Source organism: Xyrauchen texanus, chromosome 30 (assembly GCF_025860055.1).
Source record: "Xyrauchen texanus isolate HMW12.3.18 chromosome 30, RBS_HiC_50CHRs, whole genome shotgun sequence".
Classification (NCBI taxonomy): Eukaryota; Metazoa; Chordata; class Actinopteri; order Cypriniformes; family Catostomidae; genus Xyrauchen; species Xyrauchen texanus.
The window spans coordinates 38,789,781-38,812,715 of NC_068305.1; the positions used below are offsets into that span (position 1 = coordinate 38,789,781).

Consider the following 22,935-nt stretch of genomic DNA (forward strand, 5'->3'; position numbering starts at 1 on the left):
TCCTATTGGCTGTCGCTTCCGTTAGTCGCTCCAAAGTTGAACTTTTCTCAACTTTGTAGCGTCGCTGGACACGCCCACATCTAGCGCCAACGGTCGCGACAGCTCGTATCGCCGGAAGTCGCTGTGCTCGCATTGAAAATGAATGGTATTGAGTCGCTGTCGCGCGCGATGTCGCTGGCAGTGTGTACGCACCTTCAGGTCGAAACACACTCTCCGCAAGTATGTGAGCACAGACACTTCTAGCTACTTAAGCTCGATTGTGCGAAGTTGCGTTCCAAAATGTGTCAGACATTCATAACACATTGCGTTGCATTCTCAACGATGCCACATGCGAACATTAGTGTGAAGATGAACTGTTTTCTGTTTCAAGTCAACATTTTAAATGGTATATTGCTGAGCAAGTAAGGTAAAGTCGAATTTATTAAAACCTCAATAATAACAAATCAATTTTTATGGCACAAACTTTTTAAGGTAACTCTGTCGCCGCTTCAACCAGAACACATGTTGGCAATCTGCTGGTCAAGTGCTCGAACTGCATAAACGTACTTCCAGAATGTTTAAAGTTTGCCAGATTAACACTGCTAAAACAAGGTGAAAATGCATCATCTCAGTCTGTGGAAAGGGTTTGAGCTTTTCAATTCATGAGAAAAAGAAGGTCTGACCCTGACCCTGAAAATCGAAAGTTAATGTCAAATTTCCAGAAAACTTGCCACAAATTCGCCATTGATTATTTTCACATGCAGATGAGATTTGCGGCAAACTTGCAGCAAATTGTCCATTGATGCCGAAGGTTTGCTGCAGGTTCACTACTACCATTGAAGATCTGCAAACTTCTGGCAAACATTTGCAGAGAATCCCAAGCTTATTTCCATGTGACATTAATAAGTTGCATATTTGTGGCAAATCAGCAGTTTGTTTGCCAGACTTCTAGATTTTTTGTAAGGGTAACATAACTTGAGAGACATTTTGTTTTGTTCTACAACATATATTATACACAGCCCTAACTTAAATGTGTATTTTAAAGCTGTGTGTGTGTGTGTGTGTTTTTTTTGTATGTATTATGTATCTGACAAATTGCAAAATATGGACTTAATAAGGTAAAAGTGTAGCTAGATGCTAACAGTATGCTAACAGTAACTGGTCTGCGGTATCAAGACACAATTTTATGATTTGCAGCTATGTCCTAATACTGTCCTACTGTTTTACAATATACTGAAAAATATGTACTTCCAATCACCTGCCAAGTAGGTGCTTTTATTGCATATTAGTAGTATACAATTAAGCATGCAGCCTAGTGCTAATTCTTGTCTTCTCTTAACACTGCCACCTGCTGTTTGTTTCAGGCCCAGTTTGAAGACTCAGTGAAACGCCTTCAGCTGTACTGCAGCTATTCTTCACCCAGTAAATCCTACATACAACTTCACAGAGATAGTGAGCCTCAGGTACTTGTGCTGTTTATGAATGGTGTAGCATGCAGCAATTTCGTCACTAATTTTGACACTAACTTTCTGGGAGACTATTGCAGGTTGGAGAGCCGCTGTATTTGACTGTGGAGAGTAATGTTCACCTGACCAAATTCTACTACCTTGTAAGCTTTTTTTTTTTTTTGGATTAAGTTTTTATTCAAAATTTGTATGTGGTCATTCTCAGCAAATGGTGCCATTTGTGCTAGTGAATTATGATTTACAATGGAAGATACTTAAACTATTACCTCCATTACTAAATATGTTTTTACAGGGTTGCATAGTACCAACAGATAATAAATAAATGTTGTCGCTACTGGTATTGCTAACCCTAAAGTTCTAGATGATTTCAGCCGTGTCACAGTAAACTTGGAATATAGTGCATAACACAAAATTAGCAAAGCAAATAAAAGCTGAAAACGCAATGTAAATAAGCAATAACACAATGGAAATGAGCCACAACAGAAAAATTGAGCATAATGTAATTAAACCACAGCACAGCGCAAATTAAGACAAAACATAATGGAATTAAGATCGAACAAAATCATGATCTCGCCTGCATTGAGTCAGAACTGCCACTGTTAATGTCGTTTTGTTGTGGCTAATTTTTGTTGTGCTTTGAATTATGTTCTACTTTTGTTCGCTTCGCTAATTTTGTTGTGTTGTGCATCTCTAGGCACCGTAAATTTAAATAGATAACTGAGTAAATTCTGATAGTGTCACTTCATTTTATTATGCTTTTTCACAAACTGACATACAGTAATATAATAGAAATATTCTAAAAAGCATTTTGGTGTTGATGAACAGTGCAGAACTGTCAAAAACAGCCTTAGCTTGCAATTATTGCAACACCATGCCACACTGCTTACAGTCAAAATTTCTGCTTTTGATTTATGTCCCATAACAACGTTGAACTTTTGTCACAGGATATTGTGGTTGCGCCAAAAGAGCAGAGATAAAGACAAATTCTGCCTTTCCGAAAATGCATTAAGCATTTTAGAAAAAAATACTTAGACAGTGAAAGCATGCGGTTTTAATTTCAGTTGACGTTATATTTATTTCGAATTTAATTTAGTTTTAATTCAATACAGTGTGTAACCCATTCAAATTTACTGCTGATAAATGTGAACATACTAATTTTCAGGAGAAAACGCAAATATTGTGATACAAACAAATGTTGTAATATTCTAATGGGGGGGAAAACTATTTAAAAATCAATGTTTTATTAAGTTGTTAGTTATCAGTAATTCATGGGGACACATTTTACACACAAACGGCATGGTTTTCTGAGAATGATCATATGATTTTGGCAGCTTTCCTTAGATAAAAACGTCTGTTGACCCTATTATGGATTATATCTGTTTCGTAGGTGATGTCCCGTGGTCAAGTGGTGGATGCTGGAACTTTAGAGTCCCCCTCCTTTAGTTTGAGTACGGATCACTCCTGGACTCCATCAGCTTGTGTTCTGGTGTACTACACACTTCCAGATGGAGAGATTGTGAATGATGCTCTACAAGTGACTTTCATGCAAGTCCTGAGAAACACTGTAAGAGTTCTGGACAACAGTAACATTGCAGAACATTTACAAATGAAAGACATTTATGTTAAAACAAGAGCAAGGTGGAGACGTATGTGATTCGGTTTACTGATCTATTCAAAATAGGTAATTAAGCAATGAGGTACGAGAGGCTGTGCTATATTGTGAATTTATTCACGGCACTAGGATGCTGTTAGGAATGAAACGCAGAGGTTACTTCCTTTTTTTTACTATCATAAAAAAATGTATGACAGTCTACCGACCTAGCAAGTAGCAACCAATCAGCAAACCCTAGCATCAGCATAGCAAAGCCCTAAAACTGGCTCAAAACGCCTTCACAACCAGTGAATATGAAAACATTTCCATTAACTGAAATAAAAGTCAAAACTAATGTGAATGAAAAAACTGAATCACTGACACATTTAACACAAAATAAATTAAAATGACCTCAAATTAATTGTACTTGTAGTTTTTGTTACAATGTATATTTTACATTTTGAAACCTGAAGTTATCTGCTGTCTTTATTAAAGGAATATTTCAGGTTCAATTCAAGTTAAGCTCAGTCGACAGCATTTGTTGCATAATTTGTGTATTACTATATAATAAAGTGATATCACTATCATTAACGCTTTAACTTTGGCAACCATAAAATACTAAAACTAAACTGAACGTTACTAGAAAACACTGAAAAAACTAAAACTATAGACACACTGTCAGATAGTGAAAATTAAACTAGATTGTAATGCCAAATTGAATATAAAATATTTGCATTAGGAAGCGAAATATTAGCAAGCCCCAAATTTAGTTGAATACATATGATTAATGTATCACGTGATATCACTTTATTTTTTAATTCAGGTATCTCTGAGCTGGAGTCAGGAGCGGGCTGAACCAGCGGACTCTGTGTCTCTCTCCGTCTTTGTGTCCGAGCCGGGATCTCTGGTGGGAATTCTGGTGGTGGACAAAGGAACGCTGGACTCCAAGACAGACAATGGCATCACAGAGAAGATGGTAATTTATACCATGTCTTTACTCCATTCACGTTTGACAGAATAATCAACACCGGACAACACAGGAGTCTAAAGGGATTTTAAGATCCTTTGTTTCCCGAGTTTCACACCTAATGTCTTATCTCGTTCAAGTTTTCGAATTTTAACATGTGGGAAAGCCTCTTTTGAGGTTTAGGCCTGGTTTTCCATTATTTCCCCCTCAATAGGGATCACATGATAACTAAAGCTGCTTTTCCTATGTAACCAAACACAGACACCACACCCGAGTTTCAGTTCAGGACAATAGAAAGAAACAGAGAGTGTTTTCCAGAACAAGGTGAACAGGTTTTAATAGTACAGACTCTATTGTCTTGCTTGCTTTGTTGTTTACAACTATAGCAGATTTGTAATGGCAAATCACTGACCTTGGAACAGTTTGTCCTATTAATTTAATGTAAGTTATGCTAAAAGAAGCCATAAAACTAATGATCAAGATCAGCAAACAGGAGCTCTGTGTTGTTGTTTTGTAGGTGCTGGAGGAATTTATGGCATACAGCAGCGCGCTGACCCAGACGGATTTCAGCGGCATGAAATTGGGAGATCCGTACTCTATATTCATGGTAGATCAGATACACAAATGTCATCCGATGCCTTAATTTAATCTCAGGCACAGTACATGGATCTCTTGTCCGTTTGTATGCACACAGATAAGAGCACAAAAACGTGTTTACATTTATTTTGTTTCATTCTGCAGACGTGCGGTGTCACAGTTCTTACGGATGCCAGACTGAATCAGGAGACGAATCAATTGATTCCCACTTTCCGTAAGTTTTAAGGCTGAATTTGGTCAAATTGAAATTCCATCCCAAAAAAAAATTGTTAGCCTTTATGATCCGTTAAAAGAGCCATTTATTTGTACACTTTTGTAAGATTTTATTTTAGGGGTGGCTGTGGCTCAGGTGGTAGAGCGGGTCGGCCACTAATCGCAGGGTTAGTGGTTGGAATCCTGGCCCACATGACTCCACATGCCGAAGTGTCCTTGGGCAAGACACTGAACCCCAAGTTGCTCCCAATGGCAGGCTAGTGCCTAGCATGGCAGCTCTGCTGCCATTGGTGTGTGAATGTGAATGTGTGAATGTGTGAATGGGTGAATGTGTCACAGTGTAAAGCACTTTGAATACCGTTAAGGTTAAAAAGGCGCTATATAAGTGCAGACCATTTACCATTTATTTTTTTAAGCTGTTTCCTTGCACCCCCTTGTTTTGAGCACAATCCTAAAATGGACATACTGAAAATACAATGGCTGAAGTTCATCCATACAGTACATTGTAATACAGGCATATTTGTGGTCTCTTTTCAAGGTACACACTTGGAAGGTTATTTTCAAAAGTCAGAATGAATAAAAGTCATGAAGAAAAATGGCTAGAAAAGCTCAAATTTATTGGAAAGTGTAATATTTTTTTACAAAATACAATGAAACTGACCTGTGCTGTGTTTCCCAAAAGCATCACAAGCGTAAATTGATCATAGAGATTTACATTTACGTTTACGCTCTTAACCAAAGCGACTTACAGTGCACTTATTACAGGGACAATCCCCCCCGGAGCAACTTGAAGTTAAGTGTCTTGCTCAAGGACACAATGGTGGTGACTGTGGGGATCGAACCAGCAACCTCCTGATTACCAGTTATGTGCTTTAGGTGTGGAATCACGACCCGGCCCGCCCTCCACCCTGACACATACCTCCCTTGTTCTCTCAGGCCGGGGAGCCCCCGGCATGACGTACATGCCCCCCCCCCCTTCCCTGGGGGAGGGGAGTGCCTTCCGCCCCATCTGCCGGCAGGTCATCCCCGTCTATCTGGATGAGGGAGGGGACAAGGGGAAGAAAACAAAAAACAAATGTGGCACCTACACGCCGTAAAGGCGACGTGCCAAATTAACAAAACATTTAAAAAAAAGAGAGGGAAAGGCCAACACGGAGCAGCAGTGAGAGAAGAGAGAGAGAGAGAGAAACACTTACTTGCCGGTTCTCTGATTCGCTGTAGCTTGGTCCTCGGCCACTCCTCCACCCTATAATGGACGACAGCCGTGCATCCCCATATCGGAGGCAGTCCTCTGGCCCATTGTTGCAGTTTAGTTTTGACTCCCATCTTTGTCCCTTGGAATAAAAGGTGTTTTTGCTACTGTATCTTTAAAATTGTAATATGTAAATGACCTCTGGTATGATTGGCAGTGCACACTGTTGCCAAAGTTGCCAAATAGGTGTAAAAATGATTGACCCTCAAATCAGAAAAAAATACAAATAAATATGAAAAAGAAGGAAAATCAAGCCTATTGTTAGGACCATTAATATGTTTGCATTTTTACATTAATTTCATGAAAATTAAACACATTCTCCCCAATTTCTCATTACCAAGAAAATAAAATAAATGAATAAATCTCATTCTCATGACTGTAATGCAGTAAACAAAATCATTCAATCCAAACACATTTTGTTTTAATAAAATATATAAAATTAAACCTGCATTTAAAAAAAAAAAAAAAAAAAAATCATAAAATAAATTCTGTAGAAGTACAACCACGAATAATCGTACAATTGTAATTTATATTTTTAATGTACTTTAAAATCTAAATAATATATATATATATATATATTTGCATTTCAGTATTGAGAATTTGTTTGTCATTACAGTAGCCTACTGACACTTGGGGGAAAATTAGCCTAATTGTAATACTTATAATGTCAAAATGCTAAATATTATTCAGTAATCTCTGTGGACAGGGGAATGAGTTTCAAACTCTTTTTATTTAAGAACAAGGAAAATTCAGTTTTACGTTATGTGATCCCTAAATAAAGGAAATATTAGACTATGCAGCCTGTCAAATTTAATCCTCCAAAACTGTTTTAGGTTCTTCCGTTAAATCACCGCCTATTTGCAAATTGATGGTTAACAATCTAGAGCAAATAAGTTGCTTTTGGCAAGTGTTTGTGTCTATTAGAGCAATTAATAATCTAATCTTTTTTTCACTAACGCTCATGTGTTCCACAGCAGGGGAGGGACTGTTCCTGACTCAGCAGGAGAATGGGGGTTTTCCAAACCCCCGAGAGAGAAAACACTTCCCTGAAACATGGATCTGGATGGATGCTAATATGAGGTAAAAGGGAGGAAATATGTCAGTCCACCTATTTGTCTATTTTGTTAGAGGGTGACAAGAAATCACAAAGAAAATCTCTTTACCATCTCAATTGTTCTAGATAACAATGGTACTAAATTGAGAACAAATGGAGACTTCTCCTGCCTCTTAGATGTTTCTCCTGAGAAAAAGACCACAGTAATCTCTCGTGTGTTTCTTTTAGAGTTTAGAAGAGATCTCAACAATCAGCCAATCAAATTATTCTTCATGTTGCTTCTTAATATGAGATTTAACTGAACTCCATCAACATTTTCCTCTGGGTTTTGTTCATGTTACAGTGATTCCACCTCGGCTTCTTTCCTGTTCACAGTGCCAGACAGCTTGACCTCTTGGGTGGCCTTTGGCATTGTGATGTCAGAGAACCTTGGATTAGGTATCAGCGCTCCTGTAGAGGTAATGCATCATTTACAGTTTATTTGTAACTGATTATCAGTATATACAGGATCAATAACAGAGTTCCAAAGATACTAATTATTAAAACCGAGTGTCTTTCCCAGCTGACCGTGTTCAAGGATTTCTTCCTCTCTCTAAATCTCCCGGCATTTCTAATCCGTGGAGAACTGCTGCTGCTGGAAGTCAATTTATTCAACTATATTGATGTGGATTTGGAGGTGAATTTGGTATTTGTGAAATAGTCAGTTATATGCAGGAATAATATCCTAATACATCAACATCTTGAATGATAGTAGAAAACCTCTGAGAATGTATCTCTACTTGGATGTGAGCTCAAGGAATAGATAACCCAAACATCATTTACGTCAATTAGATGTTTTGTAGAATGTTCAAGCTACTCTTTTCCATACATTGAAAGCATAGAGTGAAGCTCTAAATAAAACCAAAAATTATCACAAAAGTAGTCGTGCTTTATTTTAAGTCTTCAGAAACTATACGATAGCTTTGTGTTAGAAACAGGCTCAAATTTAAGTCATTATTCACTGAAAATTTTACGTTTCCTGAAATTGTATTGACTGAAATGTCTGTTCCTCACACAAAACAAGCATATGGCTTCAGAACACTTTCAAAGTAGTGCATGAGGCATATGGACTCATATTAAATTTCATTTTTGGGTGAATTGTTCTTTGAACCTCAGGTTAATCAAGGTGTATTGAACTTGTAATAGGTGTACTGTCACTTTAAATAAAAGTATCAAGTTAAAGACTAGTTACCTGTAACTATTTGCTCTCTTCCCCCCTCATCACAGGCATTGGTTGTTGTTGCAGAGAGTGAAATGTTTGAGTTTGTGGCTGCTGACAATGAAGAAATGTATCTGGCTCATGTGAGGAAAGTCTCCGTGTTGGGTCAGAATGTTACATCAATTTTGTTCCCCATCAGAGCGACTGCACTGGGAGAGATACCCATCTCTGTGAAAGCTACATCCATCTACAGCTCAGACTTTGTCTACCAAACGCTTCTTGTCAAGGTGAACTTCTGACTAAAGACCAATTACAAACAAGTCTAATTAGACTATGGGGATGAATTAGTCTCATAAAATACATCTTGGTCATATCTAAAGAAATCTAAAAATAAAATTAGAAATTATATTTTGCAAAAATGCGTTTTTTTCTTTTTTGCACGGTACCATTATTTTTTTAATGACAATTAAGAATTGTTTGCAGATATTTTATTATTCACATTATTGTCAAGAATGATTCTTATTAGCTAATCATTTTAATACATTATTTTTGTACAATATTACAGTAGAAAATATAAATAACTCTTTTAAGTGGGCCTGGGTAGCTCAGCGAGTATTGACGCTGACTACCACCCTGGAGTTGCGAGTTAGGAGACCATGCTGAGTGACTCCAGCCAGGTCTCCTAAGCAACCAAATTGGCCCGGTTGCTAGGGAGGGTAGAGTCACATGGGGTAACCTCCTCGTGGTCCTGATTAGTGGTTCTCGCTCTCAATGGGGCGTGTGGTAAGTTGTGCGTGGATCGCGGAGAGTAGCATGAGTCTCCACATGCTGTGAGTCTCCGCGGGGTCATGCAGAACGAATCACGTGATAAGATGCGCGGATTGACGTTCTCAGAAACGGAGGCAACTGAGACTTGTTCTCTGCCACCCAGATTGAGGTGAGTAACCGCATCACCACGAGGTCCTACTGATAGTGGGAATTGGGCATTCCAAATTGGAAGAATATTTTTATTTAAAATGTAATATATACAAAGGGCTTTTCTAAGGAAGCGTCAATGTTCACATGCGTCAGACGGATGCTTTTGGAGCGTCTCACTTTGGTTGCGTCATGTCATAAACATACTCTTTTTAGGTCGCTGTGTAATCCACCCATAATCCTTTTTCCATTTTTTTTTTTTTTTATGAAAATACCGGAAAACAAATTAAATGGGTCTGCACCCTCCTGGTGGCTTTCTCCACATCACTACCTCGGAGGCGGAAACAAATAAGACGTAGCCATACGAACTTACTAGACCGTCTCATTCATAGTGGTGAATGCTGAGGAGGAGCCAAGCCTCATTTGTTACAGCCTCAGAATGACTGGTGTAGGAAGGAAAAAGCCTTTCGTCTGAGAAGCACCCCACATTACGTTTTGGTGACATGATTAATTGCGCTATTAATATTACTATACATTTTGTACATTATAGTAATAAAAATTGTGGGTGATTAATTGTGATTAAATTAATGACACAATGCTAAAGAAAATCTTAAAAATCATAATATAGGCTTAATTTTTTAATGCAAGATATAATTGATAATTTCCTTTTGATTTTGAAGTAAAATGTGACGTAAGGCATGTTCTTGTCAGGTTGTTCATCATATTCTCCCAATTACGTATCTAGTCTTAAACGTACACTAGCTTCGTAGAGCAGAATGTTTGGCTTAGAAATGGAGTGATGACCATTGAAATGTCAAATGAAAGATGCCTGGGAAAATGGAAAGTCCATCTTAAATCTTTTTGTGGATAATGTTCTCTTCAGCCAGAAGGAATGGAGCAGTCGTTCACTCAAACGTTGTTTCTGGAGTATTTACTGAAGGAGAGAACGCTGTCTAGAGCGATGGAGTTCAGTTTTCCTGCAGATGTGGTATCTGGCAGTCAGAGAGCCACTGTGTATGCTGTTGGTATGTCCACTCTGATTTCTGATTATAATTACACCGCTTTAGCAAATTCAAGGCAAAAATCTAAAAAAAAACCCCTTCCCTATTTTGTGTTTGTATGAATGTGAAGGTGACATTCTGGGCCCATCCATGGGCAACCTGGACTCCCTCATTCAGATGCCTTATGGTTGTGGCGAGCAAAACATGATCCATTTTGCTCCAAATATTTATGTTCTCCAGTATCTGAGGAGCACAGGACAGGCCGAAGAACAGACCAGGAGCAGGGCGATGAGCTACGTAATGCAAGGTGTGAGTTTTGACATGTAGTCCAGAGACACATAGCAGACCTCTTTGTCTTTTAACACATCTTTTCTGTTTAATTGCAGCTTATGAGCGTGAGCTGTCCTATCAGAGGTTTGATGGCTCATTCAGTGCTTTTGGAGACAGTGATTACTCTGGCAGCACATGGTATACACACATAAATATCAAATCAAATTATATGCACGTGATAAAAGGGGTAGTTCAACCAAAACTAATTCAGCAATAAAATCAAACACAGATGTAGTGTATAAGTGATTGTGGGTTGTTTGTGTGGTGTGTTTTGTTGTAATAAGGTTATCAGCGTTCGTGTTGAGATGTTTTCTCCAGGCTCAGAGCTTCCTCTCCATTGACCCAATGGTTATGCAGAGGACAGCTGATTGGCTTGTGACTCAGCAGAAGCCTGACGGGTCGTTCCGAGAGCCGGGTCAGGTCATCCATACAGAACTTCAGGGAGGTTTGGATGGATCAGTTTCACTCACTGCATACGTCCTCATAGCACTTCTAGAGGATGCTGAATACAGAGTGAGTGCAGTTTGATAAATGACTGACAGATATTTATTTGAATCATTCTGATATTTTGCTGAACTGCAAATTCACAAATCATCACAAATTTACAGATAGAAATACAGACAGACAGGCAAATAGATAACAGACAGACAGACTGATAAACAGACAGACAGAGAGAGAGAGAGAGAGAGAGATAGACAGACAGAGATAATTAGACAGACAAATAGACAAATAGATATACAGACAGACAGATAGATAGACAGACAGACAGACAGACAGATAGATAGATAGATAGATAGATAGACAGACAGACAGAGGTAAATAGACAGGCAGACAGACAGATAGACAGAGTCAGACAAACAAATAGATAGACAGACAGACAGACAAATAGATAGACAGACATAGATAGATAGACAGACAGACAGACAGACAAATAGATTAACAGATAGACAGACAGAGGTAAATAGACAGGCAGACAGACAGAAAGACAGAGTCAAACAAACAAATAGATAGACAGACAGACAAATAGATAGACAGACATAGATAGATAGATAGATAGGTAGATAGACAGACAGACAGATAGACAGACAAATAGATAGATAGATAGATAGATAGACAGACAGACAGAGGTAAATAGACAGGCAGATAGACAGAGTCAGACAAACAAATAGATAGACAGACAGACAGACAGACAAATAGATAGACAGACATAGATAGATAGATAGATAGGTAGATAGATAGACAGACAAATAGATAGACAAATAGATAGATAGACAGACAGACAGACAGAGGTAAATAGACAGGCAGACAGACAGAAAGACAGAGTCAAACAAACAAATAGATAGACAGACAGACAGACAGACATAGATAGATAGATAGATAGACAGACAGACAGACAGATAGATAGACAGATAGACAGACAAATAGATAGATAGATAGATAGATAGATAGATAGATAGATAGATAGATAGATAGATAGATAGATAGATAGATAGATAGATTGATTGATTGATTGATTGATTGGTCACTTAATAAAATATTAATTGTGTGTATTTTTCTCTTGTTAGAGTACATATGAAGGGAGTGTGTCATCTGCTTTGAGTTTCATGACATCTCGACTGGCTCAGGGCGTCTCCAGTAACTACAGTCTATGTCTGGTCACGTATGCGCTGTCACTGGCCAACAGCACCGCTGCTCCATCTGCCCTCACAGAGATGATGAACAGAGCGCTGATTAGGAGTAAATATCCTCTGGAGTTTATATATTAGGAAAGAGTCAATACCATTCTAGTCCTGGAATTCAATTTTCATTATATGGATTGTTCCAAACCTGAATGACTTCCTTTGTCCCGTGGAATACAAAAGGAGGTGTTTGGCAGTATGTTAGCCTCAGTCACCATTCACTTTAATTGCATCTTTTTCCCATTCAATAAAAAGGGAATGGTGACTCAGAGTAACATTCTGTTACATATCCTTTTGTGTCCACAGAAGAAAAAAAGTCACTCGGGTTTAGAACAACATGAGGGTGAGTAACAATTGTAACTGGTCCTGCTCGCCCCACTCCGAACGGGACTCGAATGGCGTCTCCGGCGTGGGAGGCGGGTGCTCTAACAAGGAGGCTAAAGGCTACAGTCTCTAGCATCAGTCACTAGTGCATCTCTTGAGGTCAGGAGAGTGAGGTTTACACACTGCACAGCTATTTACCAGCTGGCTCCCGTTACACAATGATAAAATGTTAATTCTTGAGTGAATTTTCCTTAAAAGCAGCAGTCTAACCTGCATTATGTGTCTTTCAGATGGAGTGCCATTTTGGAGCACCGGCCTGTTAGATTCCTGGCCACCTCGCTCAGCAGACATCGAGATTTCTGCTTATGTACTGTTGTCCTTGCACAGACAGGCAAAAATGGATGAAGGTTTCAGTCTGATGAAGTGGCTGTGCCAACAGAGGAATCATCTTGGTGGATATGGATCCACTCAGGTAGAAACATTAAACTCTATCTGCGTCTGAATTTGGATACTGTGTGAGTATGTACTGCATTTGGTGAAGAACGCACTACTCAGCTTTTAATAAACTAAGTTCTTTAAGTATGCAGGTGAGGAGTATGAATACATTCCCAGACATACTTCATCCGAGAATGTGAGAATTGTCCTGTGACCCAAATATATTATGTAGTAACATTACATTTACATTTATGCATTTTGGCATACGCTTTTATCCAAAGCAACTTACAGAGCCCTTATTACAGGGACAATCCCCCCAGAGCAACCTGGAGTTAAGTGCCTTGCTCAAGGACACAATGGTGGTGGCTGTGGGGCTCGAACCAGCAACCTTCTGATTACCAGTTTACCAGTTATGTGCTTTAGACCACTATACCACCACCACTCAACTGTGGACATAATTTAATCTGGTTGTTAACCACGAGAAAGCTTTCTTGGAATATTATAGTTGAAAAGAGCAACCCGACTCAAGGTTTCCCATCATGTTTTTAAATCCAGCATTTTGAAAATGACGTCATGCCAGCTTCCGTGACATTATGGTATAGTAAAGAGTCCAGTTTATGTGCACTTCAGAACCCTTTCAGATGTAGTAGGTAATTTGGGTATTTTCACCTACTGAGATTTTAGACGTACTGCTCTATTGACATACTGCTTTTGGCACACTGTATAGAAGGGCAGTGTGCATATTCAGACATGGGGAGAAGCTCCACTCACATGAGATGAAGTCTGTTTAAATGGGACAGAAAGGCTGAATTTTTAGAAATAATAATCTTTTTTGTTTTTTTATTAAGAATTGGTCAGGATGGTTTTCTAGTTGACTACACTTACATTTATTAATTTAGCAGATGTTTTTATCCAAAGCGACAAAATGAGGAAGTATACAACATGAGTATTCATCTTAAGGAGACAGTATGAGAAAGTACTAGTCAAGACAAAGATTAGACAGCAACAAAATGTATTTATTTATTTGTATATTTTTATATTATGAGTGTATGGTCAAGTGCTCATGAAAAGGTTGAGTCTTTTTTTAAAACGGAGAGGGAGTCTGCTTCACTAAGCAAATAGGGCTGAACTATTAATCGAAATAAAATCGAAATCACATTATGACCTATTGTGATTATCAAATAGTGATGGGTTCTGATTTAAATAAATACATAAATAAATAGTCTGAATGCTCTGCCTGCTGTGCTGCAATATGTCCGCAGCTCTGTCTGTAGTGTGTAGTGCTTTCTTAAGTGCACATACTCTTGGCATGCATGAGGCTTATGTTAGTGTTTTCAGCGGTTTCAAAGCTGTTCTGTGCTCGATACATATGATTTTATCTCGTGGCTTTGCGACAGATGTGCGCTTGAGTTCGGTTCGGTGTGCTAACTTGCACACAGTCCTCCAGATTCACTTCAATTGCATATTTCAATTGCAATTGCAAGTTACTGTTTAAATCTAAAATAACCCCATGACACCATGTTTTTGTGTACAATAGGGGAGATGAGAGCATTTCACTGCATTAAATGTTGTCAATTAATATAATATAATTACATTTTGTTCTTCAGTTTTCTGCCAAAATAAAAGATTGGGGGTTTAACCGGACTGCATAGCAATGCCACATGCAAGTTAAGAAATTATTTCAGAAATACATTACTATTGTTTAATACTAATACTACTGTTACTACTACTACTATTCCTACAAACAGGGACTAAAACGAACTGTTTTTAATTTTGGTTTGTTCTGAGCAAAAACTGTATTTTTCATTCTGGTTCTGAAGTTCCACAGCCTCCTTTCCAAATGGTAACCAGTTAGAACAAAATATAAGAACGGGTTAATAACGTTCTTTTTAAAATGACAGTACTCTGCAATTTTAACAGGTGGGTGAAATACCAATTGCAGTGTTGCCAGATCTCATTAGAGAAACAAGTAGCCGGGTCTGGCAAAACAAGCCCAAAATAAGACACTTGCTTCGCCAAAATAAGCTAATACATTTTTTCCTTATGTGGTGAATTTATCAGCATAGAAATGTTAACGAGCACACAGTTAATTAACAGTTAAGTATTAATACGTTTTGATTACAGATCTGCTTCTCAGTCAAACCCCGGTAGCATTAAATCTGTATTAATGGATCATATCTAACAATAATTCAGTGAAGAAAACACAGTATGAAACAACTAAGAAATGTACTTTTTATCTCTAATAATGCATTTATTGTATCTGTTTAACCATGCATTTCTATGTAGTAATTATACATAGTTGTTAAAAAGGTCTTCATTCACAGAATGGGACATCCACAACAGGAAGTTAGGCAAAGAAATGTGTGATGCAGCAGTTTTCTTCAGGATCAAACACGTGTTTCATTTTAACAGGCAACATGAAGTGGTGTAGTTCAAAAAATGTACCGAGATAAGCGCTTTGGCCTTTGGTTTCATGAAAAAATTATCAGAACGGAAATAACCGGTTACCAGCATTTAAAAATATTTTTGTCACTCCGGAACAATTGAAAATCACTTTGTTCCCGTTTTCGGTAACATTCTGCAAAAAAATGGTTTTCATTCCTTAAACAGTTTTTAGTCCCTGACTACAAATAATAGTAATAGGCTAATTATTATCATTATTGTTAATATTTAGTATTATATTACAATAATAAAATATTAAAGTTGACTGGATTCCAAAAAATTATGATGAAAAGTTGGCTGAGACTCATAGATACAAAAAAAAGTACACCGCGGACAGTGTTAATGCAAATACTTTTTTTGTTCCACTTTTGTATTTGTTTAGTTTGATTCTTTTAAGAGGACTCAAGTGTGAGCGCCCTTTCTGGAACAGTATTTCCATCTGCATTAGAGCATGAACAAACCATGATTCAATATTGTTAAAAGGGACTCACAAGGTTTTTACAAGAAGAATATTTATATTGTATCGCAGTTCAAATCGCAATATTTTTCAAAGGAATCGCAATAGGATTTTTATGTCCAAGTCGTTCTGCCCTAAATAGTGACATTAACCAGTGAGTTTTCCCGTGACTAATATTTTTGTAGCGGCAGTGTTTTAAAGGTGAAGTGTGTAAATAGCATCAACAAAAAATAATGCAGAGGGACTATGTTCTGAACGGAATACTTACTGATACTTTACATGTTAAAAAATGTCATGTAAGTGAAACAGTGAAACACGAGAAACATTTGAAACAGTAACGTTACATTATTGTCAGATGTCACATGACTTCACGTTGCCTGTGAATGATAAAAAATTGACACATTGATTCAGAGAGGTGAAGATGTGGGCAGGTGAATGTTTCAATGGGAAATCAAGATGTGTGAAAGGCCATCTAGGTCAAATGAGAGATGTCCTCTTATTTTAAAAAAGCCCTCTTGATATCTTTAAATGGATGTATTACGTCATAATGTTTGCCTTTGTCATGTTTAAAAAGCTCTGCCTGTGAAATGACTTACCTTTTCAGCTGCTTAGATTTGCACCTCTAGTTCTGAAGCTCTATCATTTTATTGTCTGTGCTCTGTCTGTGCTTTTTGTCAGGATACAGTAGTGGCGCTTCAGGCTCTGTCGGTGTATGCCACGTTCAACAGTGCCGAGGACATGGATCTCACCATCACAGTCAACAACCCCACCGGCACAGTGGCCATATTCAGCATAGACAGATCCAATTACCTGCTGCACCAGAACCAAGACATTCATGTTAGTATATAACAACTCTAGATCTGTGTTCAATTTGCAAGCATCCTTATTATTGTTGTTCATTCTTAGGGTCAGGCATTTGAACATTTGCATTTGAACTCGACTTGCCCTGTTTGTGCCACGGACATGAATGATTCCTTAAATCGTACATCTTGTTCATGAGAAGTGTGCAATTACTTTTGTAAGTGATCAGACTTGTGATTTTCCCCTGCTAGATGATAAAACGGGTGCAGAAATCCCATAGGGACCTAGGTCTTATATCTAATCTAGACCTGAAATCTTCAACTATAGGAACTTTTATCCCTGTGAATTTCTAGAGATTAAAAACCTGTTAAAAATTGAATTGACCCCTTCTTTATATTCAAATTCAAAAGCTTGTAATAAAGGCTCTGTTTGGTCTATCTCTCTACTTTTGGTCTTAATTCATTCGTCTTGGTGCCAGCTAACATTAGAAAACATTTTATTTTCCTCTATCACCTTCTCTTACAATATACAGATCTGAAAGGCAGGGGGAGCCCCAACTCCACCCATAGATATCGTCTTTTTTGAGCCTCACAATAAAATTGTACAAAAGGTCAAAATGTTATTATAAGAACACTCAAACTCAAAATTTCAGTATATCATCTCTTACGTTAGGTTGTTTTCTACAAAATTAGTCTATTGTTACTTTTCTCTCAGCTTGTCTGGGTATATAATCCACTGTTGTGTCTCACATGCCCATAAAAAAGTGCAGTTCAGCAATAAAAGCATTATAAACAAATAATCGTTTGAATATGTTCCTAACTACTCATGATAAAATGTTATACATCATTGCAAACCTGAGGTTCAGGGCTTTCCAATGACACCAAGATCACATTTGTCCATTCAGGCTGAGATATTCCACAAAATATGGGGGAAGGGCGGGGCTTCCCAAAAAAGACTGGATGTCTATGGGCAGAGTCACAAACCATGTTGGGGCGCCCCCCATTTTCAGATGTGTATGTTGTGATGGAAAGTGATAGAAAAAAATTCTAGTGTTTGCTGCCATCTAGTGGAATGATCTAAGACTTAAAGTAGGGAGATCGAGCAAACAGAGCCTTTATTACAAGCTTTTGAAGCTTTTTTAACTAGCTTTTTTAAGCTGCGCTGGGGCGCCCTCTGCCTTTCAGAACTGTATATTGGATTAGAAGGTGATAGAGAATAAATATATTTTTAGCTTTAGTGTTAACTGGCACCTAGACGAATGATTTTAGACCAATAGAGGAGAGAGAGAGAGAGAGAGAGAGAGAGAGAGAGAGAGAGAGAGAGAGAGAGAGAGAGAGAGAGAGAGAGAGAGAGAGAGAGAGAGAGAGAGAGAGAGAGAGAGAGAGAGAGAGCCAACAGTATTATTATTAAGGAGTGGTGGTGGTGTAGTGGTCTAAGCACATAACTGGTAATCTGGTAATCAGAAGGACGCTGGTTCGAGTCCCACAGCCACCACCATTGTGTCCTTGAGCAAGGCACTTAACTCCAGGTTGCTCCATGGGGATTGTTCCTGTAATAAGTGCACTGTAAGTCGCTTTGGATAAAAGTGTCTGCCAAATGCATAAATGTAAATGTAAAGTAGGGACGTTTTTTGGAGCTTTGTGTACAAAACATGAAATAATAAAAAAAAGACATTTCCAGGTTCAGATCACCTCTGTGGAAGATGTGCGGTTTTAGGCCGAAAATTTAAAGTTAAGTTGATGTAAATCAGTGTTAAAAATTCTAAAGGGTCAAATTGACCCGTAAATTCAAGGAAGGGTTAATACAATTCTGTGCTGGAAATGACGCTGGTGGAAATGACTTTTTTTTTTTTTTTTTTTTTATAAATTTAAATGAAATGCCCAATTTCATTGCTATCATTTTATGCATCCTAAATACACAAAATTAAATAAAATTCTCACACTTTTTTGCATAATTTGTCTAAATTACTGCATGATTGGAAATGACGTATGGTAAAAATATTCTGCTCACAAGTGATAATTACCTTGAATTTTCTTTGTTTTCTTCAAACATCACTTAAATCATATTTCACTAAACAACAACATTTTCCTCTGAGGTCACCTCAGGCTCAATTAGCTGACAGCTTCAAAATGAAACAGTAATTCTTCAAGATAATAGAAGCTTGCTATTGTTGTGTTTCCCTCTATAGATCGTGGCAGAGGACTCGGTTCACATTCAGGTGGTGGCAGAGGGGAAAGGCTTTGCTCTCTTTCAGGTATGTTCAAATCTATAATGCAGGCCATGCAACCAAAAGGTGTATTATCATGCCATTGCAAACTGGCAATACAGGTTAAATATTGCAATACAAGTTCAGCATTATATCACATGGCATTATTATAATGTACATCTTTTAAATGTTTGCATGAACAGAAGAATTTAGCAGGATTTAGCTATATTCTCTGTCCCAGAGCTGCCAAGTAGAGAGGTATTACAACTGTAGCTGTGGATAATAACCCAAACCCTCATAAAGGTAAAAAGAGACGTAATGAGAAAAATATTCCATTTTCATCACATCGGATCCCCCCTTTCTCTCTCTCTCTCTCTCTCTCTTCAGAATGTGTAATTACACCTTTGATTGCTCGCCATGCAGTAAACTGTCTCCAGACACTGTTTTCCTCGTCAGTCAGACATCAACAACATCTTGAGCTGCTTTGTGAAGCCTCACCAAAGTCTTTCCAAAACATTGTTCTGCACAAGATTCTCAAAAGAAAACACGATCTATTCGCTAGACCGGTCAAAAGTTTTGAAACACTTGACTGAAATGTTTCTCATGATCTTAAAAATCTTTTGATCTGAAGGCGTATGCTTAAATGTTTGAAATTAGTTTTGTAGACAAAAATATAATTGCGCCACCATATTGATTTATTTTATTATAAAAATAAAATGTTATACAAAAATATAAGTTTATGAAATTGATGACTTGGACCAAATAATAAAGGAAAGCAGCCAATATGTGCCCAACATAGATGGGAACTCCTTCAGTACTGTTTAAAAGCATCCCAGGGTGAAAATGTCAAGAGTACATGTCTAGGCAAAATCTAGGCAAAGGGTGACTACTTTGAAGATGCTAAAATATAACACAGTTTTGATTTATTAGGGGTTCAAGCATGAAGTGCTAGAAACCTATTGTTTTTGCTAAGATATTTATTATTATTATTATTATTATTCCGCCATAAAACTGATCAGGCAGAGCGTACCATAAGGCCTAGAGACTTGAAACTTGGTCAGATGGTAGTAGTATTGCTCACTACTCAGAAACACAGACTGGACCAAATCGGTCAATAGGGGGCGCTGCAGCGATCAAAAACGTGTCGTAGACTCAAGTGCTTTATATCATTGGAATGCTTTGCTCAAACCAAACAAAACGTATATCTCCGATTTAATTTCCGTCTATAAAAATATTCCGCCATCTTGGATTTTTTATATAACCTACTTTTGCGAACTAGTCGTAGGTTTAGATCCGATCGGGACCAAACCAGTGGCAAACAATTCTATTGAGTCTCATTATCAAAAGTTATCAAAAAAAGTTTGAACTTTCAACTCGAGATGGCTACGGTATGCGAAAACATCGGAAGTAGGAGTGGCCAATTTTACGTAAATGGCTATAACTCTTGAAGAAAATGAGATATCTTCACCAAACTTGGTATGCTTATGTATGAGGTTAATCCAGTGTCTTTGTCCAAGGTGCCATGACTGTCTATGAGGACATTGGCGTATCTAAAAAAACATGGCCGCCATTGGCCAGTGAAATTTGAGCACCTATTAGACAAGGTTAACGGAGGCCGATAGGCACAAAACTCGGTGGGCTTGTTTGACTCCTGGCCCTAGACATCTGTTAGAAATTTGAAAGAAATCGGACACTGAGTGGCTCTAACGAGTTTTATGCCTCAGTAATCATGCTGACTTTCACACATAGACACAATATGCATATTGTATCTTAGATCTCCTCATTCTGAACAACTTTGCCTCAAGTAGCACTGCTGTCAAACAAATCGTTCATTAAATATTCACGATTATGTAAAAAACATACTTTTGCGAACTAGTCCTAGGTTTTTAGCTCAAACTCAATAAAACTAATGCATTTCTATTCTTTGGACTCTCTACGTCAATAGTTATCAAAACATATTTGAAATTTACCCTTTGGATAGTTATAACAGAGTAATTTAAAAAATGGGCGTGGCAAAATATACTCAAAAGCCTATAAATCCTTGAAGAAAAGTCAAAACTTCACGAAAATAGGTGAGCACATGCAACATATAATTCTAAGTGTATGGAGATTGGACAATAGATGGCGCTATAACTGTTAAAAAGCTTTAAAAACCATAGATTTCCATACTAAATTACCTGTTTTTACTGTAAATTGTCTTTTCCATCTATGATCTAGGTGGTTACATGCTTGCTAAATAAAACTAATAACTTTTTACACATGTGTGTAAAGGCCTTAAACCGCTTGAACCCTGTTAATTGCTGCTAGCAACTGTATTTTGATTGTGTTTAGTCACAACATAATTCCCAGAGTTCCCAGAGTTATTCCATAGTTTTGATGATTTTACTATTATTCTAAAATGTGAAAAGAAATTACAATAAAGAATGAGTGTGTGTAATATATATATATATATATATATATATATATATATATATATATATATATATATATATATACATACACTAATGCTAATTATTATTTATTTCTATTTATCTCTTTATCAGCTTACTGTATTCTACCACGTGAACAACCAGAGAACGTCACTCAGACGTCGCGACGTATACACAGATGATGCATTTTATTTGTATGTAGACGTGTTGGACAATGACACGTTCCGTGTTAACCTTTACATTTGTTTCAGGTAGGTGGGCACATTTTTGCAGTTAAAATAAGTCCTTTGCCAAATGATTTTACCAGTTCCAGAAAAAGTCATCAAAACATTAGTATTGGTTTGAAATGTACTTTTAGGCATCTTTTAATTCTGTTTCTTTAAGCCTGAAGGAGGACCAAGGCCTCTATCAGACAGGAATGGCCATACTGGACGTGGGTTTACTCACTGGCTTCGGCTTGGCCCAAGACGCCATCCACACAGACGATGTGGTCAGAAGAATAGAGACGCCTCTAGGACGAGTTATACTTTACTTAAACACAGTGGGTTACTCTTTGCTACATATTTAAATGGATAGATCAACCAAAAACAAAACATTATAAATAAATAAATATATATATAAAAGAAACGATTAATCGGTAAAAACGATATATTGGTCTACCTTTAGTTGTTATCATCTCCTCCCTCATCACAGGTCACCACATCTGAAAGGTGCGTTGAAATACCCACTATTCTGGACTTCAAGGTGGCCAATGTTCAGAATGCAGTGGTTATGATCTATGACTACTATGAGCCCCGTAAGACCTTTTAAGTACTTTTTTTGCATTACAAAGCCATTAAAACGATCGTTATTAATGTACTCTACAGTCAGAAAAATTATTGATATACATTTTAATTTTACTTAATGGAATATTCCGGGTTCAATACAAGTTAAGCTCAGTTGACAGCATTTGTGGCATAAAGTTGATTACCACAAAATGTATTGTGATGCATCCTTCCTTATCTTTAAAAAATGCAAAGATCGAGGTTACAGTGAGGCATTTACAATGGAAGTGAATGGGGCCAATATTTGGAGGGTTTAAAGGCAGAAATGTGAAGCTTATCATTTTATAAAAGCACTTGCAATCTTCTATTAAAACTTGTGTATTTATGAGCTGTGGAGTTGTTTAAATTCCATTCCCTTGTCCTTCGCAGGACGAAAGACTGTGCGGTCCTACACATCAGAGAGAAGAAGGGACATGTCTGTATGTTCTCTTTGCGGGTCGGATTGCTCTCAGTGTGGGTCTCAAGACGTCCCGGTGGAGGATGGAACACCTTCATTCAACCGAAATCAACTTCTGACGCTGTGCGTGACCACAGCACTCCTCATCCTCCTGTCAATCTAATCAACGTTTTCCCTTTACACAGGTCTGAGATCAGATTTACAAGTTGACATAACTTCAAATTCCCATACAATGGACGTCAATCTTGGTTCAGGTGGTAGAGCGGGTCGGCTGCCAATTGCAGGGTTGGTGGTTTGAATCCCGGCCCACACGACTCCACATGCCAAAGTGTCCTTGGGCAAGACACTGAACCCCAAGTTGCTCCCAATGGCAGGTTA

At 37.8% G+C, this 22,935-nt stretch overlaps 1 protein-coding gene across 1 annotated transcript in view; it reads left to right on the plus strand.

Moving 5' to 3' along the window:
* The window catches only part of cd109 (CD109 molecule), a 29,892-nt gene extending 7,172 nt beyond the window's left edge, over positions 1-22,720 (plus strand). Inside the window, exons 12-33 of the mRNA XM_052098533.1 lie at positions 1,344-1,442; positions 1,526-1,588; positions 2,833-3,009; positions 3,860-4,012; positions 4,521-4,610; positions 4,745-4,814; positions 7,040-7,145; positions 7,463-7,577; positions 7,682-7,795; positions 8,386-8,604; positions 10,116-10,257; positions 10,364-10,540; positions 10,620-10,701; positions 10,848-11,076; positions 12,129-12,300; positions 12,857-13,038; positions 16,579-16,737; positions 18,890-18,955; positions 21,451-21,587; positions 21,721-21,877; positions 22,030-22,132; positions 22,530-22,720. Coding sequence (XP_051954493.1) covers positions 1,344-1,442; positions 1,526-1,588; positions 2,833-3,009; positions 3,860-4,012; positions 4,521-4,610; positions 4,745-4,814; positions 7,040-7,145; positions 7,463-7,577; positions 7,682-7,795; positions 8,386-8,604; positions 10,116-10,257; positions 10,364-10,540; positions 10,620-10,701; positions 10,848-11,076; positions 12,129-12,300; positions 12,857-13,038; positions 16,579-16,737; positions 18,890-18,955; positions 21,451-21,587; positions 21,721-21,877; positions 22,030-22,132; positions 22,530-22,720 — 3,003 coding nt within the window. The remainder of the gene's footprint in view (positions 1-1,343; positions 1,443-1,525; positions 1,589-2,832; positions 3,010-3,859; positions 4,013-4,520; positions 4,611-4,744; positions 4,815-7,039; positions 7,146-7,462; positions 7,578-7,681; positions 7,796-8,385; positions 8,605-10,115; positions 10,258-10,363; positions 10,541-10,619; positions 10,702-10,847; positions 11,077-12,128; positions 12,301-12,856; positions 13,039-16,578; positions 16,738-18,889; positions 18,956-21,450; positions 21,588-21,720; positions 21,878-22,029; positions 22,133-22,529) is intronic.
* The last annotated feature ends 215 nt before the right edge of the window (positions 22,721-22,935 follow it).